Source organism: Phyllobates terribilis, unplaced genomic scaffold, assembly GCF_046119375.1.
Source record: "Phyllobates terribilis strain yellow unplaced genomic scaffold, ASM4611937v1 Scaffold_3__8_contigs__length_932513732, whole genome shotgun sequence".
NCBI classification, from domain to species: Eukaryota; Metazoa; Chordata; class Amphibia; order Anura; family Dendrobatidae; genus Phyllobates; species Phyllobates terribilis.
In genome coordinates this window covers 725,560,562-725,587,110 of record NW_027362763.1, presented here as the reverse complement: position 1 = coordinate 725,587,110, position 26,549 = coordinate 725,560,562, and the positions used below count along the sequence as shown (strand labels likewise).

The 26,549-nt window shown below is 44.6% G+C and overlaps 1 protein-coding gene across 4 annotated transcripts in view; it reads right to left on the bottom strand.

Moving 5' to 3' along the window:
- TTC7A (tetratricopeptide repeat domain 7A) overlaps window positions 1-26,549 on the bottom strand; it is a 486,038-nt gene that overhangs the window by 186,829 nt on the left and 272,660 nt on the right. For all 4 annotated transcript variants that reach the window (XM_073672075.1, XM_073672077.1, XM_073672079.1 and 1 more), the window contains one exon: window positions 12,959-13,076. In XM_073672075.1, coding sequence (XP_073528176.1) covers window positions 12,959-13,076 — 118 coding nt within the window. The remainder of the gene's footprint in view (window positions 1-12,958; window positions 13,077-26,549) is intronic.

Here is a 26,549-nt window from a genome sequence, read left to right as displayed (position 1 = left end):
TTCTTCATTGTATGATCCTACGCAATTTTCCAGAGCTCCCAAACAAATTGGACATGTGCAGACAGATTTTTGTTCCCGGGTTGCAGTAGGACCCCCATGAATTGGACATTCAGAGCATATTCTGTTGCTCCCAGACGGACCAAACCCTTTAAAAAGTAAAGTTTTATGTATCTGGTGTACTTGAAGTTTGTGCTACACCTTATACACAGTACCTAACTGCAATATGGCTTTGTGAGAATGTTGGTTTCTTGCAGTGTTAATTAAAAGGACCCCATCTACCCCCCGTGGTGAGCGGTTATTGCATCTGCAATTGCAAAACTATAGCTCCCAGCAAGCGGCTGTCAGAGCACGCTTGGAGTTGTAGTTTTACAGCAGTTAGTAAACAGGTGGGAGCAGACTATTCCAGATTTCATGTCCTCAAACATCCTATGTCTAATCATGCCCTAAAGAATAATAAGTGGAAGCGTATCAGTGTATTTTATTAAATGCATTGGATGATTATCACCATAAAACCTCACTGTAATAATAAAGCTTTTCTCGGCATGATAGCAATAAACTGGATATCACGTTATTATGATAGAGCCCCTTGTAACGCAGAACGTGAATATAAAAAGTGAGATATATTCATGGCTCATAAACTGCTTCGCTGAGGTCCTGGTTAACCTGGGAGTGGAAACTATGTGTCTCCAATAGTGTAATTGTCTGCATTTACCCACTTAGTCCCAGAGGTTTAATTACTACGAACCTCCACTGAATACAACATAAAGGCATTGGATTAACACAAACTAAATATAAATATGATAGAAAAGTTACAAGAACTTGTGCTGTTAGGTTTGTTGTGGTTAGATTGGGTGACACCGGGTGCAATGTTTCTGCTAACCACAATTGTGCTCTATTCCAGTCAAGTCGATGTAAAATCAATGAAAAGAAATATCAAAATGTTACTAATGTTGTGCTAAACCTGTGTCCAGAGCTGAATTCAAAGTTGGCAGGCTTCAGAGCTGAAATCTTGCAAAATTCCTGTAAAGTCTTTCAGAAGCCTTCAGCCCACAGAGGTAACCTCGGACATACTCAAGCCACTCTATCAAGCAGATCCCCCAGGAATCACGGCCTTGAGGATTTCATACAGGAATTTGGAATTACTGCAGGGTCCACAAAGCGGATGCTGGCCGGAGGAGCGAGTCTAAGGCAAGGATGGTCAAAGAGTCAGGAAAAAAAACAATAATCAGGCTAAGGCTGTGTGTCCACTATGCGCTTTTTAAGCGTTTCCGCAGCGGCAATTCCCCCACAGAAACGCTTAAAAAACGCTTGTTAGTAGGTCTGCCATGTTCCCCAATGATAATCCGCATGTGCTGTGCACATGCTGCGGAAATTTCCGCTGCGGATTATCATTGCGGAAAAATCCGCAGCACTACCAATTATTCTGCGTAATAGCGGCGTTTTCGCCGCCATTGACTTGCATTGAATCGCTTAATATCGGCATGACTACATGTGCACATGCAGATATTAAGCGATTCAATGTGCGGATGGTACCCGGGTCTGTGGTACCTGTAAAAAAAAAAGAATTTAAAATAAAAAAAACATTATACTTATCTTCTGATGGCCCCCGGTCTTTTATCCCGTACGTCTTGGCTCCCTGGCGGCTCGCGATGGAGTAAAAGGACCTTCCATGATGTCATTCAGTCATGTGACAGGTCACGTGACCGCTGATGTCGGCGGTCGCGTGACCTATCACATGACTAAATGACGTCATGGAAGGTCCTTTTACAGCACCGCGAGACACCGGGGAGATCGGACGCATCGGAGAAGGAGACCGGGGGCCATCGGAAGGTGAGTATAATGTTTTTTTTATTTTTTACCATTTTTATTCTTTTTTTTAACTAACTTGGTCACACTATATAAAATCCATGTAGGTTGCATGGATTTATATAGTGTGACCAAGCTGTCAAGCACTTTTCCAAGTGATGCTAAAATCGCTTGGAAAGAGCTTGACAACCCGCATGCAGAAATCACATGTGCAAAACACTTCACATCCGCATGTCCCTGGGAGGAAAAACGCATGTAAAATTCGCATGCGTTTTTTCTGCCAGGGAGATGCAGAAACGCTCAGGAAAAATCCGGAGCATTTGTATATCGTGGGCACATAGCCTGACAGCAAGGGTCAGATACCAGATAATCAGTCAAAGCAAAGTCAGGCTCACTGGATTCAGAGTCAGGAGGGATTCAGAACAAACGAAGCTGGGCGTCACAAGCCGAGTCAGGATCAAGATAAGAACAACAAAACGGAGCAAAAAGCTATGCTTTTTCATCATACCGCCACACAAAAAGTGGAATAAAATGCGATCAAAAAGCCAAATGGAAATAAAAATGGTACTGCTAAAAACATAATTTTGTCCCGCAAAAAAAAAAAAAGCCGCCGTGTAGCTCCATCAGCCGAAAAATAAAAAAGTTATAGCTCTCAGAACAACGCGATGCAAAAACAATTATTTTTTCTATAAAATAGTTTTTATTGTGTAAGGCTGTGTGCCCACTATGCGTTTTTCAAGCGTTTTTGCTGCGGAATTTCCGCAGCGAAAACGCTTAAAAAACGCTTGGTAATACGCGCCCCATGGTCCCCAATGATAATCCGCATGTGCTGTGCACAAGCTGTGGAAATTTCCACTGCGGATTATCATTGCGGAAAAATACGCAGCATGTCCATTAATTTTGCAGACACGCAGCGTAATCGCCGCCATTAACTTGCATTGAAACGCTTGATATCCGCATCACTACATGTGCACATGCGGATATCACACGGTTCAATGTGCGGATGGTACCCGGGTCTGGAGAAGAGGAGACTCTCATCCAGACCTGGGTACCATAGAAACTGTAAAAAAAAGAATTTAAAATAAAAAATAAAGATTATACTTACCTTCCAATGGCCCCCGGTCTCCTCAGCGATGTGTCCGGTGTGTTGGGCGGTTCGCGGTGGTGTGAGGACCTGACGTCATTCACAGGTCACGAGACCGCTGATGTCGGCGGTTGCGTGACCTGTCACATGACTCAATGACGTCATGGCAGGTCCTTTTACACAACCGCTAGACACCGGGGAGACCGGATGGAGCGGAGAAGGAGACCGCGGGCCATCGGAAGGTAAGTATAATGTTTATTTTTTACCATTCTTATTCTTTTTTTTTAACTATTACTTGGTCACACTATATAAATCCATGCCGGTTGCATGGATTTATATAGTGTGACCAAGTTGTCAAGCACTTTTCCAAGTGATGCTAAAATCGCTTGGAAAAGCGCGTGATAACCCGCATGCAGAAATGCATGTGTGGCGCCTCTGCGGGTTCAGTCGCCACAGAGGTACCGTATCTCACCCAGAGGTGTGGTATCTCACTCTCAGGTAAGGATGGAGTGCTGCCCGGGACCCAAACACCTGCATCCAACAAATTCCACTTCAGTGGGGGCAGGGCGAGATTGCTCCTGAGGGAGAGCACAGTCCCTGGTTCCTAGCTGAAGGGTGGAACTATGTAGTGGGTGTGGGTGGAGGAAGTAGTTTAGGGGAGCAGTTCAGTAGGTGTATAAAAAGGGGAGCCACCTTGAAAGAACAGATCAGTCAGAGGAGGAGAGTGTGTGGAGCAGGAGCTCAGCAGGAGCTCTGCTCCGGAGGAGGGCCTAGTGAGAGAGGCCCAGGACAGACTGAAGAGAGGAGAGGAGCAGGAAGGAAGGCTCCAGGAGGAACGAGGGGATCCTAGGGGTACGGGCAGTGCTGGAGGCTACCCGTACGCCCGAATCTGCAGGAACGTGGAGGGATCAGGCCGCAGAGAGGGGACCGGCCCCTAAACTAGTGGAGAACTACAAGGCTCAGCTAGAAACCGGAGGCTTCTGTACTTTTAGGGTGCAGTTGCCACAGCCACAATTACATCACCGAAAAAGTGGCCACAGAGGGTCCAGGGGACTGCAGGTCGCCTGACAAGACTCGAGGCTACCGGCTTGGGACACTGATTGTGAGGAGCAGGGCAGGAGGGTGAGAGCCAGCGCAGGAAGACGACTGAGAAAGGGGTCCCGTTAAGTGCTCTGGAACTACCTGAGGGATTGCTGAACCCCTTGCCTGGTGAAAGCAGCGCGACGTGAGAAGTTACACCGGTGCCTGTAACTTGGATTGCAACAACTGTGAGTAAACCCTGAAGACTGCACCCCACAGTCTCCGTAAATTACTGCTGCGCCATCACCCCCTGCACTACACCGCAACATCCATAACATCTCAGCATGGCCCTGGAGCTAAGCTCTACCTGTGGAGAGCTAAACCAACTCTGCTGAATTTACACCAGCTCCAGAGGACCTGCTCCGCAGCGGCGGCTCCATATAGCCGCATACCACAGGTGGCGTTACAAACTGTAAATAAGAATTATAAATCCCCTGTAAATATTCCCTTTTGATTGACCGCCCTGGGTCACGGACCGGGTCATCGCCACTGTGACATCACCCGTAGCAACGGCCAGCCCGGCACCGAGTACCCCACAGCCCAGGGGGCGCGTCAACTTTGGCATCACGAACAGGATATAAGAACTATAAATCCCCTGTAAATAACCCCTTTTATTGACCGCCCTGGGTAACGGACTGGGTCACTGCCACTGTGACATCTCCCCTAGCACCGAGTACCCCACGGCCCATGGGGCACGCCACATGCAAAAACGCTTGACAAACGCTTCTACCTGGCGAGAAAAACGCATGTAAAATCCGCATGCATTTTTCCTGCCAGGGAGAAGTGGAAAAAATATGCAGCATTTCTGCATCGTGGGCACATAGCCTAAAAGCGCCAAAACATAAAAAAAACTATATAAGCGTAGTATCGCTGTACTCGTACTGACCAGAAGAATAAAACTGCCTTATCACTTTTACTCCATGCGGAACGGTATTAAAAAAAACTCAAAAAACAAATCCTGAATTGTTGGTTTTTGTTCATTCTACCTCCTAAAAAAACAGAATAGAAAGCGATCAAAAAATGTCACATACCCAAAAATGGTACTAATAAAAATGTCAACTCGTCTTGCAAAAAAACAAGCCCCGACATGACTCTGTCGGCCGAAATATGGAAAAATTATAACTCTCAAAATATGGCGATGCAAAAACTAGATCTTGCAAAACAAAGAGTCTTTTAGTGTGTGACAGCTGTCAGTCATAAAAACCCAATATGAATCTGGCATCGCTGTAATCGCACCAACCTGAATAATAAAGTCGTCTAATCACTTATATCTCAGGAGGAATGGCCTCCCATAGATCGCAGTAAGGCTTGACTTACATTTATTCTGCGCTCTGCGCTTACACCAGAGTTTCCGTGTAAATCTCTAAAATACGTGATTCAGGCGGAAACCCCAGCGGAAGATTCCCTGTAATGAGGCAGATATAGGCCACTGTGGATGCCGTCTGGCATTTGATCCTACGGTGTCAGTTTTTTTAGGCCTGCATAAAAGTGCGGTTGGCCATAGTTTTGTGCACCTCTGAAAAAAAGGACACCGCTAAACAGAGGCCAGACAGAGTCCAGAGTAACTCTGCTGCCTCACTATAGTGAATGGATCCCTCGGGGGTTTTATCTGAATTACATCACTTGGAGATTTAGATGGAAACCCCGATGTAAGTTCTCAGCGTAGAGCGCAGGATAAACGTTATGTAAAATGTTCCCAATAAAAGCTTCAACTCAATCCACAAAAAAAGCTAGTCCCCACTCAGGTCTGTCATCTGTTATAAGGGACTTCCCAGATACTGGTAGCACAAAGGCTCTGGAAAAGTGAAATGTCCCTTGCCCCCCAAAAGAAATTCAGAAAATTCTGTGCTCCCAATCCAAATGCTCCCCTCTCTTCTGAGCCCCACAAAGTGCCTAAACTATATTTAGGGTCCACATGTTTGGCATTCTTGTAGCAATGAGAGCCTACATATCTCCAGAAGCATAAGCTGGACACAATGTACTGTTCACTACAATGTACTGGTCACTACAACGTACTGGTCATTTCAACGGCAGTTTGAAATTTTCACTCCGCAACATCCACTGCTTGTTTTTGGAAAACACCCACAAAGTTAAAATTGTCACTACCCCTGTAGGTAAATTCCCAAAGGGGTATATTTTACAAAATGGGGTCACTTGAGGGAGGATTCTGCTCTTATAGTACTTAGGGGCTCTGTATATGGAGTCTGCAAACTATTCAACAATAATTTGTTCTCCAAGAGTCAAATAGAGCTCCGTCCCTCCCGGGTCTTGCCGTATGGCTAAGAGGTACTGTACAACCCACATATGGGGTATTGTCACATTTACAAGAAATTGTGACACATTTCGGCACCATTTTTACCTATTCCACTGTGTGAAAATGTAAAATCTGAGGACAATTTTTTGTCATAAAAATATAATTATTATTTCTTCATCGCCCAATGGTAAACATTTCTGTGAGTCACATGTTGTGTCAATATAATCACTGCACCCCTAGATGAATTCATTGAGAGGTGTAGTTTGTAAAATGGGGTCACTTACGGGGGGGTTTCTGCTGTTCTGGGACCTCAGAGGATCTCCCAGTGGGTCATGTCACCGGCAAACCAGAACAGTAAAATCTGCACTGTAACATGGCGCTCCTTCCCTTATGGCCTTTGCATTGTGCCTGAAAAGCAGTTTTCGACTACTTATGGGGTATTGATGTACTTAAGAGAAGTTGTGTAACATTTTCTCTCATTACCCCTTTTGAAAACTGCAAACTTGAGGTCAAAGCAACATTTTAGTGGAAAAAAATAGTAATATTTCATTTACTCCGTCCAATGTTATACAAGTTTGTGTATCGCCTGAGGGTTAAAAATACTCACTACTCTCCTAGATGAATTCCTTGAGAGGTGTAGTTTACAAAATGGGGTCACTTGTGGGGATCAAATGGCGCTCCTTCCCTTCCGAACCCTGCTGTGCGCCCAAACAGTGGTTATCCCCCACATATGGGGCATCTGCTTACTCAGGAGAAATTGAACAACAAACTTCATGATGCAATTTCCCCTGTTACCCTTAGGAAAATGCAAAATTGGGGGCTGAAAAACATTTTAGTGGGAAAAATGTGAAAATTTTATTTTTACGGCTCAATGTCATAAACTTCTGTGAAGCACCTGGTGGTCCAATGTCCTCACCACAACTATAGAAAAGTTCCCTGAGGGGTCTAGTTTCTAAAATGGTGTCACTTATGGGGTTTCCACTGTTAAAGAACATCAGGGGCTCCCCAAACTCGACATGGCGTCCGCTAATTATTCAAGCAAATTTTACATTCAAAAAGTCAAATGGCGCTCCTTCCCTCCCGAGCCCTAAAGTTTGCCCGAACAGTGGTTTTCCCTCACATATGGGGTATCAGCTTGCTCAGGAGAAATTGCACAACAAATTTTGGGGTCCACTTTTCCTGTTACCCTTGCGGAAAAAAAAAAAAAAAAAAAGGGTCTAAAGTAACATTTTTGTGAAAAAAACTTAAATGTTCATTGTTTCCTTCCACATTCCAAAAATTCCTGTGAAGCACCTGAAGGGTTAATAAACTTCTTGAATGTGGTTTTGAGCACCTGGAGGGGTGCAGTTTTTAGAATGGTGCCACTTTTGAATATTTTCTGTCATAAAGGCCCCTCAAAGTCACTTCAAATGTGATGTGATCCCTAAAAAAATGGTTTTGTAAATTTTGTTGGAAACATGAGAAATCAATGGTCAACTTTTAACCCCTATAACTTCCTAACAAAAAAAAAGTTTGGTTCCAAAATTGTGCTGATGTATAGTTGACATGTGGGAAATGTTATTTATTAACTATTTTGTGTGACATAACTCTCTGATTTAAGGGCATGAAAATTCAAAGTTTGAAAATTGCAAAATTTTCTAAATCTTTGCCAAATTTCCGAATTTTTCACAAAGTAACGCAAGTGATATCAAAGTAATTTTACCACAATCATGAAGTACAATATGTCACGAAAAAAGATCTCAGATTCAGTTGGATCCGCTGAAGCATTCCAGAGTTATTACCTCATAAAGTGACAGTGGTCAGAACTGAAAAAATTGGCCTGGTCACGAAGGCAAAATCAGGCTCTGGCGTGAAAGGGTTAAGTAGAGTGTAGGAACTGATCACATCTGTGGAGCTGCTGTATAGCACACACCTACTCTGCCTGACTGGGCAGCACACACCTACTCTGCCTGACTGGGCAGCACACACCTACTCTGCCTGACTGGGCACCACACACCTACTCTGCCTGACTGGGCAGCACACACCTACTCTGCCTGACTGGGCAGCACACACCTACTCTGCCTGACTGGGCAGCACACACCTACTCTGCCTGACTGGGCAGCACACACCTACTCTGCCTGGGCAGCACACACCTACTCTGCCTGACTGGGCAGCACACACCTACTCTGCCTGGGCAGCACACACCTACTCTGCCTGACTGGGCAGCACACACCTACTCTGCCTGACTGGGCAGCACACACCTACTCTGCCTGACTGGGCAGCACACACCTACTCTGCCTGACTGGGCACCACACACCTACTCTGCCTGACTGGGCAGCACACACCTACTCTGCCTGACTGGGCAGCACACACCTACTCTGCCTGACTGGGCAGCACACACCTACTCTGCCTGACTGGGCAGCACACACCTACTCTGCCTGGGCAGCACACACCTACTCTGCCTGACTGGGCAGCACACACCTACTCTGCCTGGGCAGCACACACCTACTCTGCCTGACTGGGCAGCACACACCTACTCTGCCTGACTGGGCAGCACACACCTACTCTGCCTGACTGGGCAGCACACACCTACTCTGCCTGACTGGGCAGCACACACCTACTCTGCCTGACTGGGCAGCACACACCTATTCTGCCTGACTGGGCAGCACACACCTACTCTGCCTGACTGGGCAGCACACACCTACTCTGCCTGACTGGGCAGCACACACCTACTCTGCCTGACTGGGCAGCACACACCTATTCTGCCTGACTGGGCAGCACACACCTATTCTGCCTGACTGGGCAGCACACACCTACTCTGCCTGACTGGGCAGCACACACCTATTCTACCTGACTGGGCAGCACACACCTATTCTACCTGACTGGGCAGCACACACCTACTCTGCTGGGCAGCACACACCTTCTCTGCCTGACTGGGCAGCACACACCTATTCTACCTGACTGGGCAGCACACACCTACTCTGCCTGACTGGGCAGCACACACCTATTCTGCCTGACTGGGCAGCACACACCTATTCTACCTGACTGGGCAGCACACACCTACTCTGCCTGATTGGGCAGCACACACCTATTCTACCTGACTGGGCAGCACACACCTACTCTGCCTGACTGGGCAGCACACACCTATTCTGCTTGACTGGGTAGCACACATCTATTCTACCTGACTGGGCAGCACACACCTATTCTACCTGACTGGGCAGCACACACCTATTCTGCTTGACTGGGTAGCACACATCTATTCTACCTGACTGGGCAGCACACACCTATTCTGCCTGACTGGGCAGCACACACCTATTCTGCCTGACTGGGCAGCACACACCTATTCTGACTGACTGGGCAGCACACACCTATTCTGCCTGACTGGGCAGCACACACCTATTCTACCTGACTGGGCAGCAAACACCTACTCAGCCTGACTGGGCAGCAAACACCTACTCAGCCTGACTGGGCAGCACACACCTACTCTGCCTGACTGGGCAGCACACACCTACTCTGCCTGACTGGGCAGCACACACCTACTCTGCCTGACTGGGCAGCACACACCTATTCTACCTGACTTGGCAGCACACACCTATTTTGTCTGACTGGGCAGCAAACACCTATTCTGCCTGACTGGGCAGCACACACCTATTCTGCCTGACCGGGCAGCGCACACCTATTCTACCTGACTGGGCAGCGCACACCTATTCTGCCTGACTGGGCAGCGCACACCTATTCTGACTGACTGGGCAGCACACACCTACTCTGCCTGACTGGGCAGCACACACCTATTCTGGCTGACTGGGCAGCACACACCTATTCTGACTGACTGGGCAGCGCACACCTATTCTGCCTGACTGGGCAGCGCACACCTATTCTGACTGACTGGGCAGCACACACCTATTCTGCCTGACTGGGCAGCACACACCTATTCTGCCTGACTGGGCAGCGCACACCTATTCTGCCTGACTGGGCAGCGCACACCTATTCTGACTGACTGGGCAGCACACACCTATTCTGACTGACTGGGCAGCACACACCTATTCTGCCTGACTGGGCAGCACACACCTATTCTGCCTGACTGGGCAGCACACACCTATTCTGTCTGACTGGGCAGCAAACACCTATTCTGCCTGACTGGGCAGCACACACCTATTCTGCCTGACTGGGCAGCGCACACCTATTCTACCTGACTGGGCAGCACACACCTATTCTGCCTGACTGGGCAGCACACACCTATTCTACCTGACTGGGCAGCAAACACCTATTCTGCCTGATTGGGCAGCACACACCTATTCTGCCTGACTGGGCAGCACACACCTATTCTGCTTGACTGGGCAGCACACACCTATTCTGTCTGACTGGGCAGCACACACCTATTCTGCCTGACTGGGCAGCACACACCTATTCTGCCTGATTGGGCAGCACACACCTATTCTGCCTGACTGGGCAGCACACACCTATTCTGCCTGACTGGGCAACACACACCTATTTTGTCTGACTGGGCAGCACACACCTATTCTGCCTGACTGGGCAGCACACACCTATTCTGCCTGACTGGGCAGCACACACCTATTCTGCCTGACTGGGCAGCACACACCTATTCTGTCTGACTGGGCAGCACACACCTATTCTGCCTGACTGGGCAGCACACACCTATTCTGCCTGACTGGGCAGCACACACCTATTCTGTCTGACTGGGCAGCACACACCTATTCTGCCTGACTGGGCAGCACACACCTATTCTGCCTGACTGGGCAGCACACACCTATTCTGCCTGACTGGGCAGCACACACCTATTCTGTCTGACTGGGCAGCACACACCTATTCTGCCTGACTGGGCAGCACACACCTATTTTGTCTGACTGGGCAGCAAACACCTATTCTGCCTGACTGGGCAGCACACACCTATTCTGCCTGATTGGGCAGCACACACCTATTCTGCCTGATTGGGCAGCACACACCTATTCTGCCTGACTGGGCAGCACACACCTATTCTCCCTGACTGGGCAGCACACACCTATTCTGTCTGACTGGGCAGGATGAATACGGCGCCACCTGGTGACACATGTCACTTGTCAGATCCAGGAAGTAATGTAACAATTTCTTGTTGAATCAGTGTGTACCCAAAGTCTGTCCTAATAAAGGTGTGAGTCCTAATATCGTGACCTCTAACTATTAAGAAAGACCTGCCCCTAATAGGTTGTAATATGCTCTCTACACATTAGACTTGATGTTATGTACTGACCACATGGATGCACAAGTAAACACTTGACTAATATTGATGGGATAACCCTTTTAACTTAGGTTGTTGTTGTTTTTTTTTGTTTAATTTTTGCTTAAAGCAGTGAAAGTTTTTACAGCTTTTTATAATGCATTTTAGATAAAAGCGGCCCCGAACAAAAAAGTGATCACATGTTAATTTAGTAATGGGAATCTCCAAGTGATCAATAGTATTCTGTAGGGTAACCAAGGAGAAAGTGTTTTATTACCCTGCGGTGCCCATACATTACATAGAAGCCAGTGAAATCCATAGGCAGCCTTTATAACACACAAATGTGCTGGGTCTTCTAGAGAGAAAAAGCTCTTTGTAGCTTCCCCACCATTCTAACACTGGAGATCCTAAATATGTGACCCTATCTAATAGTTCAGTATTTCCCAATAAAATACTGGAAAATGGGTTTTCTAACTACCCCTCTATTACTAAAGTCTATTCCTTCCATATAGAAATAACCATGGTTCTCCTTAATGCAACTGAACATAGGCTGTGTGCTAATAGAGGGTGTGGGGATATGATTTGCATTGTGCTATTTATTTTATTTTTGCATTAATATTATTTCTTTAATTATTTTATTACATTAAAGGGACATTGTAGCACAAAAAAAGTAACAATGGAAAGCAAGTCCTCATAAATAATGAGGGGCATACCACTAAACATTAGACACGCAAAAGAGGGACCATAAGTGTTTCAAAAGCCCCAGGGTAAGACATAGTTAGAACACAATGTGATGACTAAAAAGGTACAATACTTTATTTGAATATTTGAAAAGACACACATAGTATACATTTCATGTATTATCAGACATAACATGGGTAGGTGAGGCAACAGAGGGTAGATAGAGACACAGTTGGTATCAGATTTACACCGGACCTATAATAAATAGGTCACATAGTCCAACCTATACAATCCATTGATCACAGCAAAAGTGTACAGAAAAAGTTACAGTAACATAGATCATGTGACCTGTATCAGGTCAATGTAAACAGTCATCAAAATCCTGCAACACACAGGCTTCCCCTGGCACTGTTGGTTATCCTTTACCTTTTACTAAGTATGTCTTATTTAACCTTATCCATGTGATACTTGCATTTTTTGTGTGTTGCAGGATTTTGATGACTGTTTACATTGACCTGATACAGGTCACATGATCTATGTTACTGTAACTTTTTCTGTACACTTTTGCTGTGATCAATGGATTGTATAGGTTGGACTATGTGACCTATTTATTATAGGTCCGGTGTAAATCTGATACCAACTGTGTCTCTATCTACCCTCTGTTGCCTCACCTACCCATGTTATGTCTGATAATACATGAAATGTATACTATGTGTGTCTTTTCAAATATTCAAATAAAGTATTGTACCTTTTCAGTCATCACATTGTGTTCTAACTATGTCTTACCCTGGGGCTTTTAAAGGGACATTGTGTAGATGACCCCATTCAAGGTTTGTACCGTATTTAGAAGGACTCTTACCATCAGTAGCCTGGAGGCTGTAGACCAGTCCCAAAGCAAGATATCCTTTAGCAAGTGATTCTCCAGCTTCTTCTCCTATCTCTGTTACTTGTTTCGCAAAATGTTCTCCTTCTTCCAACTGTAAAACAATGGAAATATCAGGAACAGAACAATATTTTAACATCCATAGCCATAACGGAAATATATAATGTGGATCCAGCTTAGAAACAAGAAAGCGTCTCACTCATTCCAGCAGGTGTATTAGCCACTTTATAACCCTTATCATCTTTTTTTTTTACTTTTGTATCGACTGCATCTCTTCTGACCCACACTCAACAGTTCATAGTCATATTATAAGGCTGTTGAGTTCGGGTCAGGAAACCCACAACCGTTGTGGAAATCGCAGTGTGTACATGGACCTCAAGCGTGATAGTCCTTTCTTACCATTCTCCTCGTGGGTACGCCACAATGTGAGATCTGCTGAGTTTGCCGACTGAACACACAACGCGTTCCGGCACCCGTTCGGTAGCCCAGTCCAAACCCCCCGCAAAACGGGATTCGACGTATGCAGCGACTGGGTCGTAGACTATAATGGTGCTGGCAAAGAGAACGTACACCCTGCCATGCATAATTTTTGGGCGTGTATGCTTACTGAAGGTGGACATCAGACGCAGTGTACTACGACATAGTGTCCACCACCAGTAGGAGTACACGCCCAAAAATGACGGCACCATTATAGTCTATGACCCCGTCGGCATCCCATTTTGCGGGGTTTTTGGGAGGGGGGTTATGAAGTAAGCCTCGACAGGGCCGCAGAATGATACCTTGTATACCTGCATTAAGAGAAGATAATGGCTTGCAATCATTGAAGAACCATTGTTTCATTTGCCGATGTCCTGACGCTGAATCCAGAACTACATCAGCATAGGGTTTGTTCGTTCCCCACTTATTTGTGAGGATTTCTTCTACACTTTATAGGCAAAACCATTGGAAATATCTAACCTGCAGGAGTTTTTATGACATACCAATCTAAATTCATAGACATTAATGTGGAGTTCCCCAATGGCAGCTATACTAGCTTCCACTCTTCTGGGAAGGCTTTCTATAAGAGATTGGGAATTTTAGTCCCCTCATCCAGAAGAGCATTTGTGAGGTCAGACACTGATGTTAAGGAGAGGGCAGGCTCACAATCTCTGTTCTAGTTCATCCCAAGGTGTTTGATGGGGTTGAGGTCAGGACTCTGTACAACCAGTCAGGTTCTTCCACATCCAACTCATCCAACCATGTCTTTATGGACCTTGCTTTGTGCACTGGGCACAGTCAAGGGGAACAGAAATGGGCCTTCCTGCAACTGTTCATACAAAGTTGGAAGCTACAATTTTCCAAAATGTCTTTTATGCTGAAACATAATTTTCCTTTATTGTAACTAATTAGCCAAGGCCGATCGCTGAAAACAGTCCCATAGCATTATCCCTCCTCCACCAAACTTTATAGCGGGCACAATGCAGTCAGGCAGGTAACGTTCACCTGGCATTCACCAAACCCAGACTCGTTCATCAGATGCAAGACAGAGTATAGAAATCCATCACTCCACAAAACACGGTTCCACTGCTCCAAAGTTGAGTGGCTGTGCATTTTACATTACCCTGTCCAGAGGAGGTTTAGACTCTGCAGTTATGGAGTCAGTAGAGCGATGGTGACTTTTCTGCTCTCTGCTCCTCAGAACTTGGTGACCCCACTCATGAATGTTAAGTGGGCTCCACTTTGTAGCCAAGTTGCTGCGGTTCCTTACACTTTTCAATAATCTCAATCACATGTGATGGTGGAATATTTAGACGGCATGACGAGAGGTCGGAATAGTTTAATTCAGTCTGACTGGGAATGATGTAGAGGAGTTGCAGTCTGAAGACATGTGGGACATTAAGGCACAGGTTTACTGAGAAAGTAGGGGGCAAATTAAATGAAAAATTGTGATCTCCACCTTGAAGAAAACTTGGGCACCTGGCAAAAGATCTGGGGCAAGTGCCTCTGCTCTCTGGGCCCAGAAATACTATGGGAGCTTTGCACAATATTACATTCAATGATCGTTTTTTATTTTTCACAAATTAGCAGACACTGAATATACAGCACACAATGGCTTTCAATGCAGCTGTGTCGATCTAATGAGCTTTTCTACATGTCGACCCTTTGATGAATACAATTTTATTTCTTGTTGTGAATTAGGCGTGCTGCTTTGTGTGAATCTAACTGCAAATTGTAAAATCTGTGTTTCTTTTCATGCCGAGCGATTACACCACATACGGTACATAAAATAATTAACCATCTCCTTTGTGTTGGTTCCACTCCCCCCCATTTATAATTTGGGCGTTCTGTTAGATTATGAGATCTTCTCACTATCGACATCACAGCGGCCGGGTTCAAATGAACGGCTCATAAAAATGTGCAATTTAGATATATTATAGTGGGCCCATCCAAGACTCCTCTAAACGAAAGAATAATCCGGCCCAGATTTATAAGAGAAGGTTCAGAACAATCAAAATCTGACCAAGATTTCTATACTTACAGTACGTTGAGTGAGTAACATTCTAGGAATTGGCACATGGGAAAGGAGGTCTTATTAGAGTTGTCAGCATAGGAATAAATGGTTTTCCAATATAAGATTCTGATTGCAAGTCTGACTCTCTCCTAGCATGTACTCCCAGCCTTCGTGGTGGACATGCTATCACCCAAAGGTCTGAATTATGGTCCCAAGAACCTGGGCAATTCTTCTGAGCCTAACAATGAAAAATGTGGGGTCTTGAATTTGCAGCCATGAAATGGACCTTAAATCATTTCAATCTAACTAAATATGACCTCTTTTAAGTAAAGACTAGAATAAAGTTGGCTGTAGACGTTTTTTGACCTGAACACTCAGATGATTTTCAACAAATTTTCCTCTAATTTGAATGCATGTGTCATCCATGTGTCTGCTTTGTATGCCCATTTGCGATCCGTTTTCATATATCTACATTAAAAAAATGTACATGATCAAACAGTTTATAACAGAAATCTATCTGTAAAAATCGGATGCCATCCGGATGTTCTGAGTGGGATCCGATTTTTTTTTTACGCATTTGTAGACTTGAATGGATGAGTCTCATCCAATGTCCCGCCAGAAAGTAGGGCATGCTGCAATTGTTTTCTCATGGACAGTCAGGACGAAAGAAAAATTGTTCGTCTGAATAGCCCCATCAACTAACATGGGTCAGTGTGCTGTCTGATCAAAAATCCAACAGCACACGTCCGATTCATACGCTCGTCTGCCTGAGCCCTGAAGGTGATGAAAATGGACAATTTCAATCGTAACCAACACTGGTAAAATTTGAAGCTGGTCATAGACATTAGAAGACTTGTTTGGCCGACCATTGTCTCTCCTGCTCTTCCTCATATACATGCACACTTAGCTCGGTGAAGGACGAGCTGGGAGGTCCCCATAAACAATTAGTGCCACCGAAATAGTCGACGTTGGCTGACAATCAATGTGCATGGAGGCTTTAAAGGGAGTCTGTCACCCCATAAGCATTCTAAATTACACCACTTATACATTCATATAGGAGACTTAGTGCCTATATATCTGGCATCATAAGAGAGGACCTGCAGAAATATATTGCAGATAATAATATAATACCTGACAACAAGCAAGGATTCATGAAAAATAAGTAATATCTAACTAACAAGTTGGATTTCTATGAGGAGGTAAGAGCAAATCTGGATATTGGTAATGCGGCTGATGTGATTTATCTGGACTTTGTAAAGACATTTGATACTGTACCACATAACAGCTTTATACTGAAGTTACAGATGCAGGGACTAGGGAAAACTATATGCAGATGGGTAAGGAATTGGCTAAAAGGCAGGAAACAAAGAGTCGTCATAAATGGTATGTTCTCTAAATGAGCAGTAGGGTGCCGCAGGGATCTCTGCTAGGACCGATTCTTTTTAACCTCTTTAATAACTGACCTTGGGGATGGGACTGACAGTAAAGTGTCAGTCTTTGCTGACGACACCAAACTATGTAGGATGTTAAAATCTGATCTTGACATTACAATATTGCAAAATGATCTGGATATGATGTCTGAATGGGCAAACATTTGGTGTGAAGTCCCGGGGTCTTCCATGGGCGTAATACTACTCAGACAACACAGGGTGAGGGTAAAACGGCAAGGCAATACTTTATTGAACCACCAAACGGACAATAAACATATAAAGCAGTCCCAGCAAATACCCAAGAAGGTGCAAAATTACAGTCTCACCCTTCCGCTGGCCCGCCGGGAATAGATCAGCTGCGACTTTGGGTCTTCCACGGCCAACTACCTCAATCAGTGGCCCCCAGCTTTTGGTGGGCCCCCACAGAGAGGAGGTAGCAGCAAGCTTAGGAAGCTCACAGTCCATCAAGGTGCAAGGCCAGGAGACCCAAGGGTCCCACCCTGGCTTCTCCGAGAGTTTCCATGGGGCAAGGTGACCGGAGGGTCCCACCTGGCAACCCCAAACAACATATCCATGGGACCAGGTGACCTCATTGTCCCAACCTGGTTTCCCCAAATGTATTCATGAGTTCTCTGATGGTCAATGGAGCAGATTTGTTTCCTTCCAGTCAGGGTCGTGTACCCTTAGGCTGGAATCCTGTAGAATCCAAATCTGTGTCTCTCTGGATGGAGCCATGCTACCAAACTACTGTCCTGAAGTCGCTCTGATCTTTCATTCTCCTTGCAGCACTACAGAAATCCATTTTTATATTTTTCTGTGACTCAGGTCATCATTCACAGGTCAGTGGGAAAGGTGCAGGGCTCAGGTCTCATTGTTTGAGCATTTAATCAAATTGCATAGTTGGTATCCCCCTGCTCTTGTAAATCAACAACTAGCTGGCTTACTACAATATGCAATTAGCATAGTAACAAACATAATTTTTCACAGACCAAGATAAGTCAACATTCAGGGTTACACAAGTACTAGTCTGTCCTTTTTGACTTACTAAAGAAACACACACAATCAAAAGTCAACACAAACACAATAGTGTATTTCACTTGGCCTAACAAATCTAGACGTCTGGCTAATTAAGATTAGAAGCTGTGTTGTCACACTTGGCAAATGAGGTTTAATGTAGATTAATGTAGAGTAATGCAACAAGGATGGAGTAATCCTTTTGCTGCATACACATTAAATGGGAGTATACTCGGGACTACAGAACAGGAGAATAACTTGGGTATTCTGGTTACAAGTAAGCTGAGCAGCAGTACTCAATGTCAGGCAAGATTTGCAAAAGCAAACAAGATTTTAGGGTGTATAAAAAAAGATATATAATCCTGCGATCCCAACATACTGTTACCCCTTTATGAATCACTTATAAGGGCCACATCTAGAATATTGGATCCAGTTTTGGGCTCCACATTTTAAAAAGGATATTCAGAAGTTAGAGTCAGTTCAAAGGCGGCAACTAGATTATTACAAGGGAGGGAGGCCTCTCATATGATGAGAGGTTGGAAAAGTTGGGCTTGTTTAACTTAGAAAAACAACGTCTCAGAGGAGATCTCATTTATATGTATAAATACACGTGTGGTCAGTAAAAAGGACTGACACATGACATACTCCTTCCGAAGACCTTATTAAGGACCAGGGGGCACTCATTATGGGCGGAAGAAAGGTGAATCTGGCAGCTAAATAGGAAAGGATTCTTTACAGTTAGAGCAGTCAGACTGTGGAATGCCGACCACAAGAGGTAGTAATGGCCGACACTATAACAGCTTTTATACAAGGGCTGGATGATTTCCTCTGTACACATAACATTGTGGGTTTAGATAATTTAATGATAAAATGTACAATTGGGGGAAAGGTTGAACTTGATAGAGCTAAGTATTTTTTCAACCTAAGTAACAGTAACTTGTAGTATACAGTTCAGACCAAAAGTTTGGACACACCTTCTCATTTAAAGATTTTTCTGTATTTTCATGACTATGAAAATTGTACATTCACACTGAAGGCATCAAAACTATGAATTAACACATGTGGAATTATATACTTATCAAAAAAGTGTGAAACAACTGAAAAAATGTCTTATACTCTAGGTTCTTCAAAGTAGCCACCTTTTGCTTTGATGGCTGCTTTGAAGTAGTCACCGGAAATGGTTTTCACTTCACAGGTGTGCCCTGTCAGGTTTAATAAGTGGGATTTCTTACCTTATAAATGGGGTTGGGACCATCAGTTGTGTTGTGCAGAAGTCAGGTGGATACACAGCTGATAGTCCTACTGAATAGACTCTTAGAATTTGTATTATGGCAAGAAAAAAGCAGCTAAGTAAAGAAAAACGAGTGGCCATCATTACTTTAAGAAATGAAGGTCAGTCAGTCCAAAAAATTGGGATAACTTTGAAAGTGTCCCCAAGTGCAGTTGCAAAAACCATCAAGCGCTACAAAGAAACTGGCTCACATGAGGACCGCCCTAGGAAAGGAAGACCAAGAGTCACCTCTGCTTCTGAGGATAAGTTTATCCGAGTCACCAGCCTCAGAAATCGAAGGTTAACAGCAGCTCAGATTAGAGACCAGGTCAATGCCACACAGAGTTCTAGCAGCAGACACATCTCTACAACAACTGTTATGAGGAGACTTTGTGCAGCAGGCCTTCATGGTAAAATAGCTGCTAGGAAACCACTGCTAAGGACAGGCAACAAGCAGAAGAGACTTGTTTGGGCTAAAGAACACAAGGAATGGACATTAGACCAGTGGAAATCTGTGCTTTGGTCTGATGAGTCCAAATTTGAGATCTTTGGTTCCAACCACCATGTCTTTGTACGACACAGAAAAGGTGAACGGATGGACTCTACATGCCTGGTTCCCACCGTGAAGCATGGAGGAGGTGTGATGGTGTGGGGGTGCTTTGCTGGTGACACTCTTGGGGATTTATTCAAAATTTAAGGCATACTGAACCAGCATGGCTACCACAGGATCTTGCAGCGGCATGCTTTTCTATCCGGTTTGCGTTTAGCTGGACCATCATTTATTTTTCAACAGGACAATGACCCCAAACACACCTCCAGGCTGTGTAAGGGCTATTTGACCAAGAAGGAGAGTGATGGGGTGCTACGCCAGATGACCTGGCCTCCACAGTCACCAGACCTGAACCCAATCGAGATGGTTTGGGGTGAGCTGGACCGCAGAGTGAAGGCAAAAGGGCCAACAAGTGCTAAGCATCTCTGGGAACTCCTTCAAGATTGTTGGAAGACCATTTCCGGTGACTACCTCTTGAAGCTCATCAAGAGAATGCCAAGAGTGTGCAAAGCAGTCATCAAAGCAAAAGGTGGCTACTTTGAAGAACCTAGAATATAAGACATATTTTCAGTTGTTTCACACTTTTTTGTTAAGTATATAATTCCACATGTGTTAATTCATAGTTTTGATGCCTTCAGTGTGAATGTACAATTTTCATAGTCATGAAAATACAGAAAAATCTTTAAATGAGAAGGTGTGTCCAAACTTTTAGTCTGTACTGTACGTAACATATCCCTATATAAAAACTGTTTAATTAAATGTAAATTAGAGGTCCTTGGTACACCCTTGGCATGACATAGGGTTCAGTACACTGCTCTGCCCCCTCAATTAGCATCTTCCGCACTCCTTCTGTTGCTAATTGACAGTGCTCACTTTGGGGCACTGCTTGAATGGAATCCCCAGCCCTACACGCACTGACACTAAAGGCGCCAGTAACACACATGGGGTCAGTGTGGGCGTGCTTTGATCCCTCTCTACTGTCTGCACAGGTAGCTGCACAAAGGGTCACACAGTAGCTGGCGGTCACTGTAGACAGGAGAGGGGGATAGGAGGGCACCCGCACTGACAACAGAGGAGCCGAGCGCACACAGTGTCATAGAGGGCATGCTCTTATCCTCCGTTATGAATGTATACGGGGTTTAATTGGAGTTTTGGAGTTTACAGACTCCCTTTAATATATTATTTTAGCTGGCAAAAGAGAACAATATCGTCTGGAATGAAGGTGGCCATGATTATATTTTTTGTCTGAAGAAAGATCTATCTTTGAAGGAACGTTCTCAGAAAATCCTTCATCCTCACCCAGTGTCATGAATCTATATATGGCCAGTTTAATGGGCTATTACATCCAACGTGGACAAAAATGTGTATCATTACATTACCATAAACCTAATTCTATTTAATGTGCATGGCCACCTTGAAGGGGTTGTTCGATCTTCAACCTTCAGAAGCGAGGAGGTCTCAATCTTCCCAACTTTTTGCTGGCTGGCGGATTTTGCTCTTCTGATTAAGTTAGGACCAGCAGCATTGTCAAACTACTGGCACAAACTGTGCACTCTCACGCTTTGAGAAGGCAGCTTTGCCTCTGTAGATCGGAGAAGCACAAGGGCAATGAAGCTGGCTGGATCAGGAAAGCTGCAGAATAACGCATGCAAAAGAGCTTGTAAGTGCTGAGCTCCTTGCCTAGAAGACCAGCTACCTCTGATAGACTGCAGCAGTGGCCGGTAATATAGGTAACATGTGGTAAACAATCAAATATAAAGTCCCTCAATTTTTGACCATGAGGAAAATTTCTAATAAGAAGTAATTTGCAAAGTTGCTTATTTCAAGAAGTACTTTAAGATTTTACCCACTTAAGATGATGGGACAACCACTCTAATTTTAACAACAGCAAAGATCAAAAAGAGTCACAGGACTGCGGCAGTCCATGTCAGCCGGACCAGGGTCCTGTGAACCATCTGCTGGCACCATTTTTCTGATTAGTAGGTACGTCATGACATCAGCTGTGCCACAACTATGACGTCATACCAAACATACGAATCAGAGAAGGCGTTGAGGACTCCAGCAGATACAAGGGGTCTGGTCCGGCAGCCATGGAATACAGACGTTGTCGCCTGACCAGGCTATAACGAACCTTCTTGATTATCAATTTAACACAGATACGCTGTAAGCGTCACGTGTCATTTGCACCCATTCTGTGTCACTAACTCTCACTAAGGTAGTTCGCGACCAAATTAAATATGCAAAGTAAAAAGCCCCTCAATAAAGTCCTTCTTCAGTCTGACTGACCTATGTGAGAACATATGGCCTCATCCATGGCACAGAGAAGAGTCAGAGTGCGGTAACTTGTCCTGCTCCCGTTGTATGTACCACACCTAATTAGTACTGAATTAGCCAGTAATGTTAATCATGGGTCTGTTATTTCATATGAATGTATAGCACGTGTGGTATGGTAATGCTGAGATCTGTGTGCCATGTGAGTTTAGGCACAGAGGTGAATGGCCGGCATAGCTGACGCAGCTGTCCAGCATAAGCAGCCGAGGAGCAGATGTCATGTACAGTACATACCTCGTGAGGTTATGCCATGTGCTTTCTACTACTATAGGATGGAGAGCATAGCTCAGATGTCCAGGGATTTACACCCAACCAACAAAGCCTTTACATGCCACAAAATCATATGATGACATATTATACAAAAAAAAAAAATAATATATATATATATATATATATATATATATATATACAGTACAGACCAAAAGTTTGGATACACCTTCTCATTTAAAGATTTTTCTGTATTTTCATGACTATGAAAAGTGTACATTCACACTGAAGGCATCAAAACTATGAATTAACACATGTGGAATTATATACTTAACAAAAAAGTGTGAAACAACTGAAAATATGTCTTATATTCTAGGTTCTTCAAAGTAGCCACCTTTTGCTTTGATGACTGCTTTGCACACTCTTGGCATTCTCTTGATGAGCTTCAAGAGGTAGTCACCGGAAATGGTCTTCCAACAATCTTGAAGGAGTTCCCAGAGATGCTTAGCACTTGTTGGCCCTTTTGCCTTCACTCTGTGGTCCAGCTCACCCCAAACCATCTCGATTGGGTTCAGGTCTGGTGGCTGTGGAGGCCAGGTCATCTGGCGTAGCACCCCATCACTGTCCCTCTTGGTCAAATAGCCCTTACACAGCCTGGAGGTGTGTTTGGGGTCATTGTCCTGTTGAAAAATAAATAATGGTCCAACTAAACGCAAACCGGATGGAATAGCATGCCGCTGCAAGATGCTGTGGTAGCCATGCTGGTTCAGTATACCTTCAATTTTGAATAAATCCCCAACAGTGTCACCAGCAAAGCACCCCCACACCATCACATCTCCTCCTCCATGCTTCACGGTGGGAACCAGGCATGTAGAGTCCATCCGTTCACCTTTTCTGCATCGCACAAAGACATGGTGGTTGGAACCAAAGATCTCAAATTTGGACTCATCAGACCAAAGCACAGATTTCCACTGGTCTAATGTCCATTCCTTGTGTTCTTTAGCCCAAACAAGTCTCTTCTGCTTGTTGCCTGTCCTTAGCAGTGGTTTTCTAGCAGCTATTTTACCATGAAGGCCTGCTGCACAAAGTCTCATCTTAACAGTTGTTGTAGAGATGTGTCTGCTGCTAGAACTCTGTGTGGCATAGACCTGGTCTCTAATCTGAGCTGCTGTTAACCTGCGATTTCTGAGGCTGGTGACTCGGATAAACTTATCCTCAGAAGCAGAGGTGACTCTTTGTCTTCCTTTCCTGGGGCGGTCCTCATGTGAGCCAGTTTCTTTGTAGCGCTTGATGGTTTTTGCAACTGCACTTGGGGACACATTCAAAGTTTGCCCAATTTTTCGGACTGATTGACCTTCATTTCTTAAAGTAATGATGGCCACTCGTTTTTCTTTACTTAGCTGCTTTTTTCTTGCCATAATACAAACTCTAACAGTCCCCTTTAAGAAATGAGCTCAATTATTGACAATGCTATCCAGTGTACATCTTGCCACATGTATGCATTCCTTGAACAGCCGGTCGGGGTTGCTTACTGCTGCGCGAGATGTGTGCACGTTGTGCGTTTGGAAGCCCAGGTACTGGATCTAAATGAGCAGCTGACAACACTGAGATCCATTGACAATATGGAAAGGAGAGGGTGGTAGTCGGGCGCTGCAGGACAGTGAGGCCGCTGGTTGGGTGACAGTTAGAAGGGGGGGGGGTAGAGGGAAGAGTGCCAGGGAGGCTAGTCCTGATCTGGCACACCCCAATAAGTTTGCAAAGTTGGCAGATGAGGGGAGTGACGGTACAGGGGTAGCACTGCTGCAGCAAGCCATGTCCCCTGAAAGCCGGAGGAGTGTCAGCTCCAGTAAAGAGGGAAATAGGAGAGCAGGGCAGGCCAGGCAGGTGCTGGTAGTGGGGGACTCAATTATTAGGGGAACAGATAGGGCAATCTGTCACAAAGACAGGGATCGTAGAACAGTGTGCTGCCTACCTGGCGCTTGAGTCCGGCACATCGCTGATCGGGTTGACAGATTACTGGGAGGGGCTGGTGAGGACCCAGTGGTCATGGTGCACATTGGCACAAATGACAAAGTTAGAGGTAGGTGGAAGGTCCTTAAAGATGATTTCAGCGTATTAGGCTGCAAGCTGAAAGCAAGGACCTCCAAGGTGGGATTCTCTGAAATACTACCGGTACCACGTGCCACGCCAGAGAGGCAACGGGAGATTAGGGAGATAAATAAGTGGCTCAAGAACTGGTGTAGGAAGGAGGGATTTGGGTTCCTGGAGAACAGGGCCGACTTCTCAGTTGGCTACAGACTCTACGCTAGGGACCGGCTGCACCTCAATGGGGAGGGTGCAGCTGTGCTGGGGGAGAAAATGGCTAGAAGGTTGAAGGAGTGTTTAAACTAGGGATTGGGGGGGAGGGTATTCATTTTATAGGTGGGGAAGATAGTGCAGATAGTGACCTGGGCACAAATAAAGAAATTGGGGGTAGGGTTAGAACAGTCAATAAAGTAAGAAGGAATAGAGGTACAGAGAGATACATAAAATGCATGTACACTAATGCCAGAAGCCTCACCAACAAAATGGAGGAAATAGAATTAATTTTGTTGGAAAATAATTATGACATGGTGGGGATATCTGAGACGTGGCTGGACGAGAGCCATGACTGGGCAGTTAATTTACAGGGCTATAGTCTGTTCAGAAATGACCGTACAAACAAGCGAGGAGGGGGGTGTCTATATGTAAAATCATCCTTAAAACCCATCTTGCGGGAGGATATATGTGAATCTAATGAAAATGTAGAGTCCCTGTGGGTGGAGATAAGGGGAGGGGGAAAAAATAATAAATTACTGATAGGGGTTCGTTATAAGTCTCCAAAAATAATGGAAGTAGCGGAGAATATCCTCGTAAAGCAAATAGATGAAGCAGCGACTCAAGGAGAAGTCATTGTTATGGGAGACTTCAACTACCCTGAAATACATTGGGGGACAGAAACATGTAGTTCAAGCAAAGGTAATAGGTTTTTGACAACTATGAGAGACAATTACCTTTCACAACTGGTTCAGGACCCAACAAGAAGGGGGGCACTGCTAGACCTAATATTAACCAATAGGCCAGACCGCATATCAAATATGCGAGTTGGGGGTCACTTGGGTAATAGTGAACACAAAATAATACGTTTTCATGTAACCTTTAATAAGATGTGTAGTAGAGGGGTTACAAGGACACTAAACTTCAGGAAGGCAAATTTCCAACGGTTGAGAGATGATCTTAGTGCAATAAACTGGGACTATATCCTGAGACATAAAGCTACACAAAGCAAATGGGAGACATTTATTAACATCCTGAATAGGACCTGTGCACAATATATACCCTATGGGAATAAACATGCTAGAAATAGGAGGAAACCACTATGGCTAAATAGAGCTGTAAGGGGCGTAATAAGTGACAAAAAGAAAGCATTTAGAGAACTAAAACAAGTAGGTAGTGATGAGGCATTAAATTAATATAGAAAATTAAATAAATTATGTTAAAAACAAATCAAGGCAGCAAAGATTGAGGCAGAGAGAATCATTGCCAGAGAAAGTAAAAATAACCCCAAAATATTCTTTAACTACATAAATAGTAAAAAACTAAAAAATGATAGTGTTGGCCCCCTTAAAAATAGTCTGGGTGAAATTGTGGATGAGGATGAGGAAAAAGCCAATATGCTAAATGATTTTTTTTCAACCGTATTTACACAAGAAAATCGCATAACAGAAAACATGATCAGTGATAACAAAAATTCTCCATTAAATGTCACTTGCTTAACCCAGCAGGGAGTACGGCGGCGTCTAAAAATCACTAAAGTTGACAAATCCCCGGGCCTGGATGGGATACACCCGCGAGTACTGCAGGAATTAAGTAACATCATAGATAGACCATTATTTTTAATCTTTAAAGATTCCATAATAACAGGGTCTGTACCACACGACTGGCGTATAGCAAATGTGGTGCCAATATTCAAAAAGGGGACAAAAACTGAACTTGGAAATTATAGGCCGGTAAGCTTAACCTCTACTGTGGGTAAAATCCTGGAGGGTTTCCTAAGAGATGCTATACTAGAGTATCTGAAGAAGAATAACCTCATGACCCACTATCAACATGGGTTTACGAGGGACCATTCCTGTCAAACTAATCTGATCAGCTTTTATGAGGAGGCAAGTTCTAGACTGGACCAAGGAAATGCAGTGGATGTTGTGTATATGGACTTTTCAAAAGCTTTTGATACGGTTCCACACAAAAGGTTG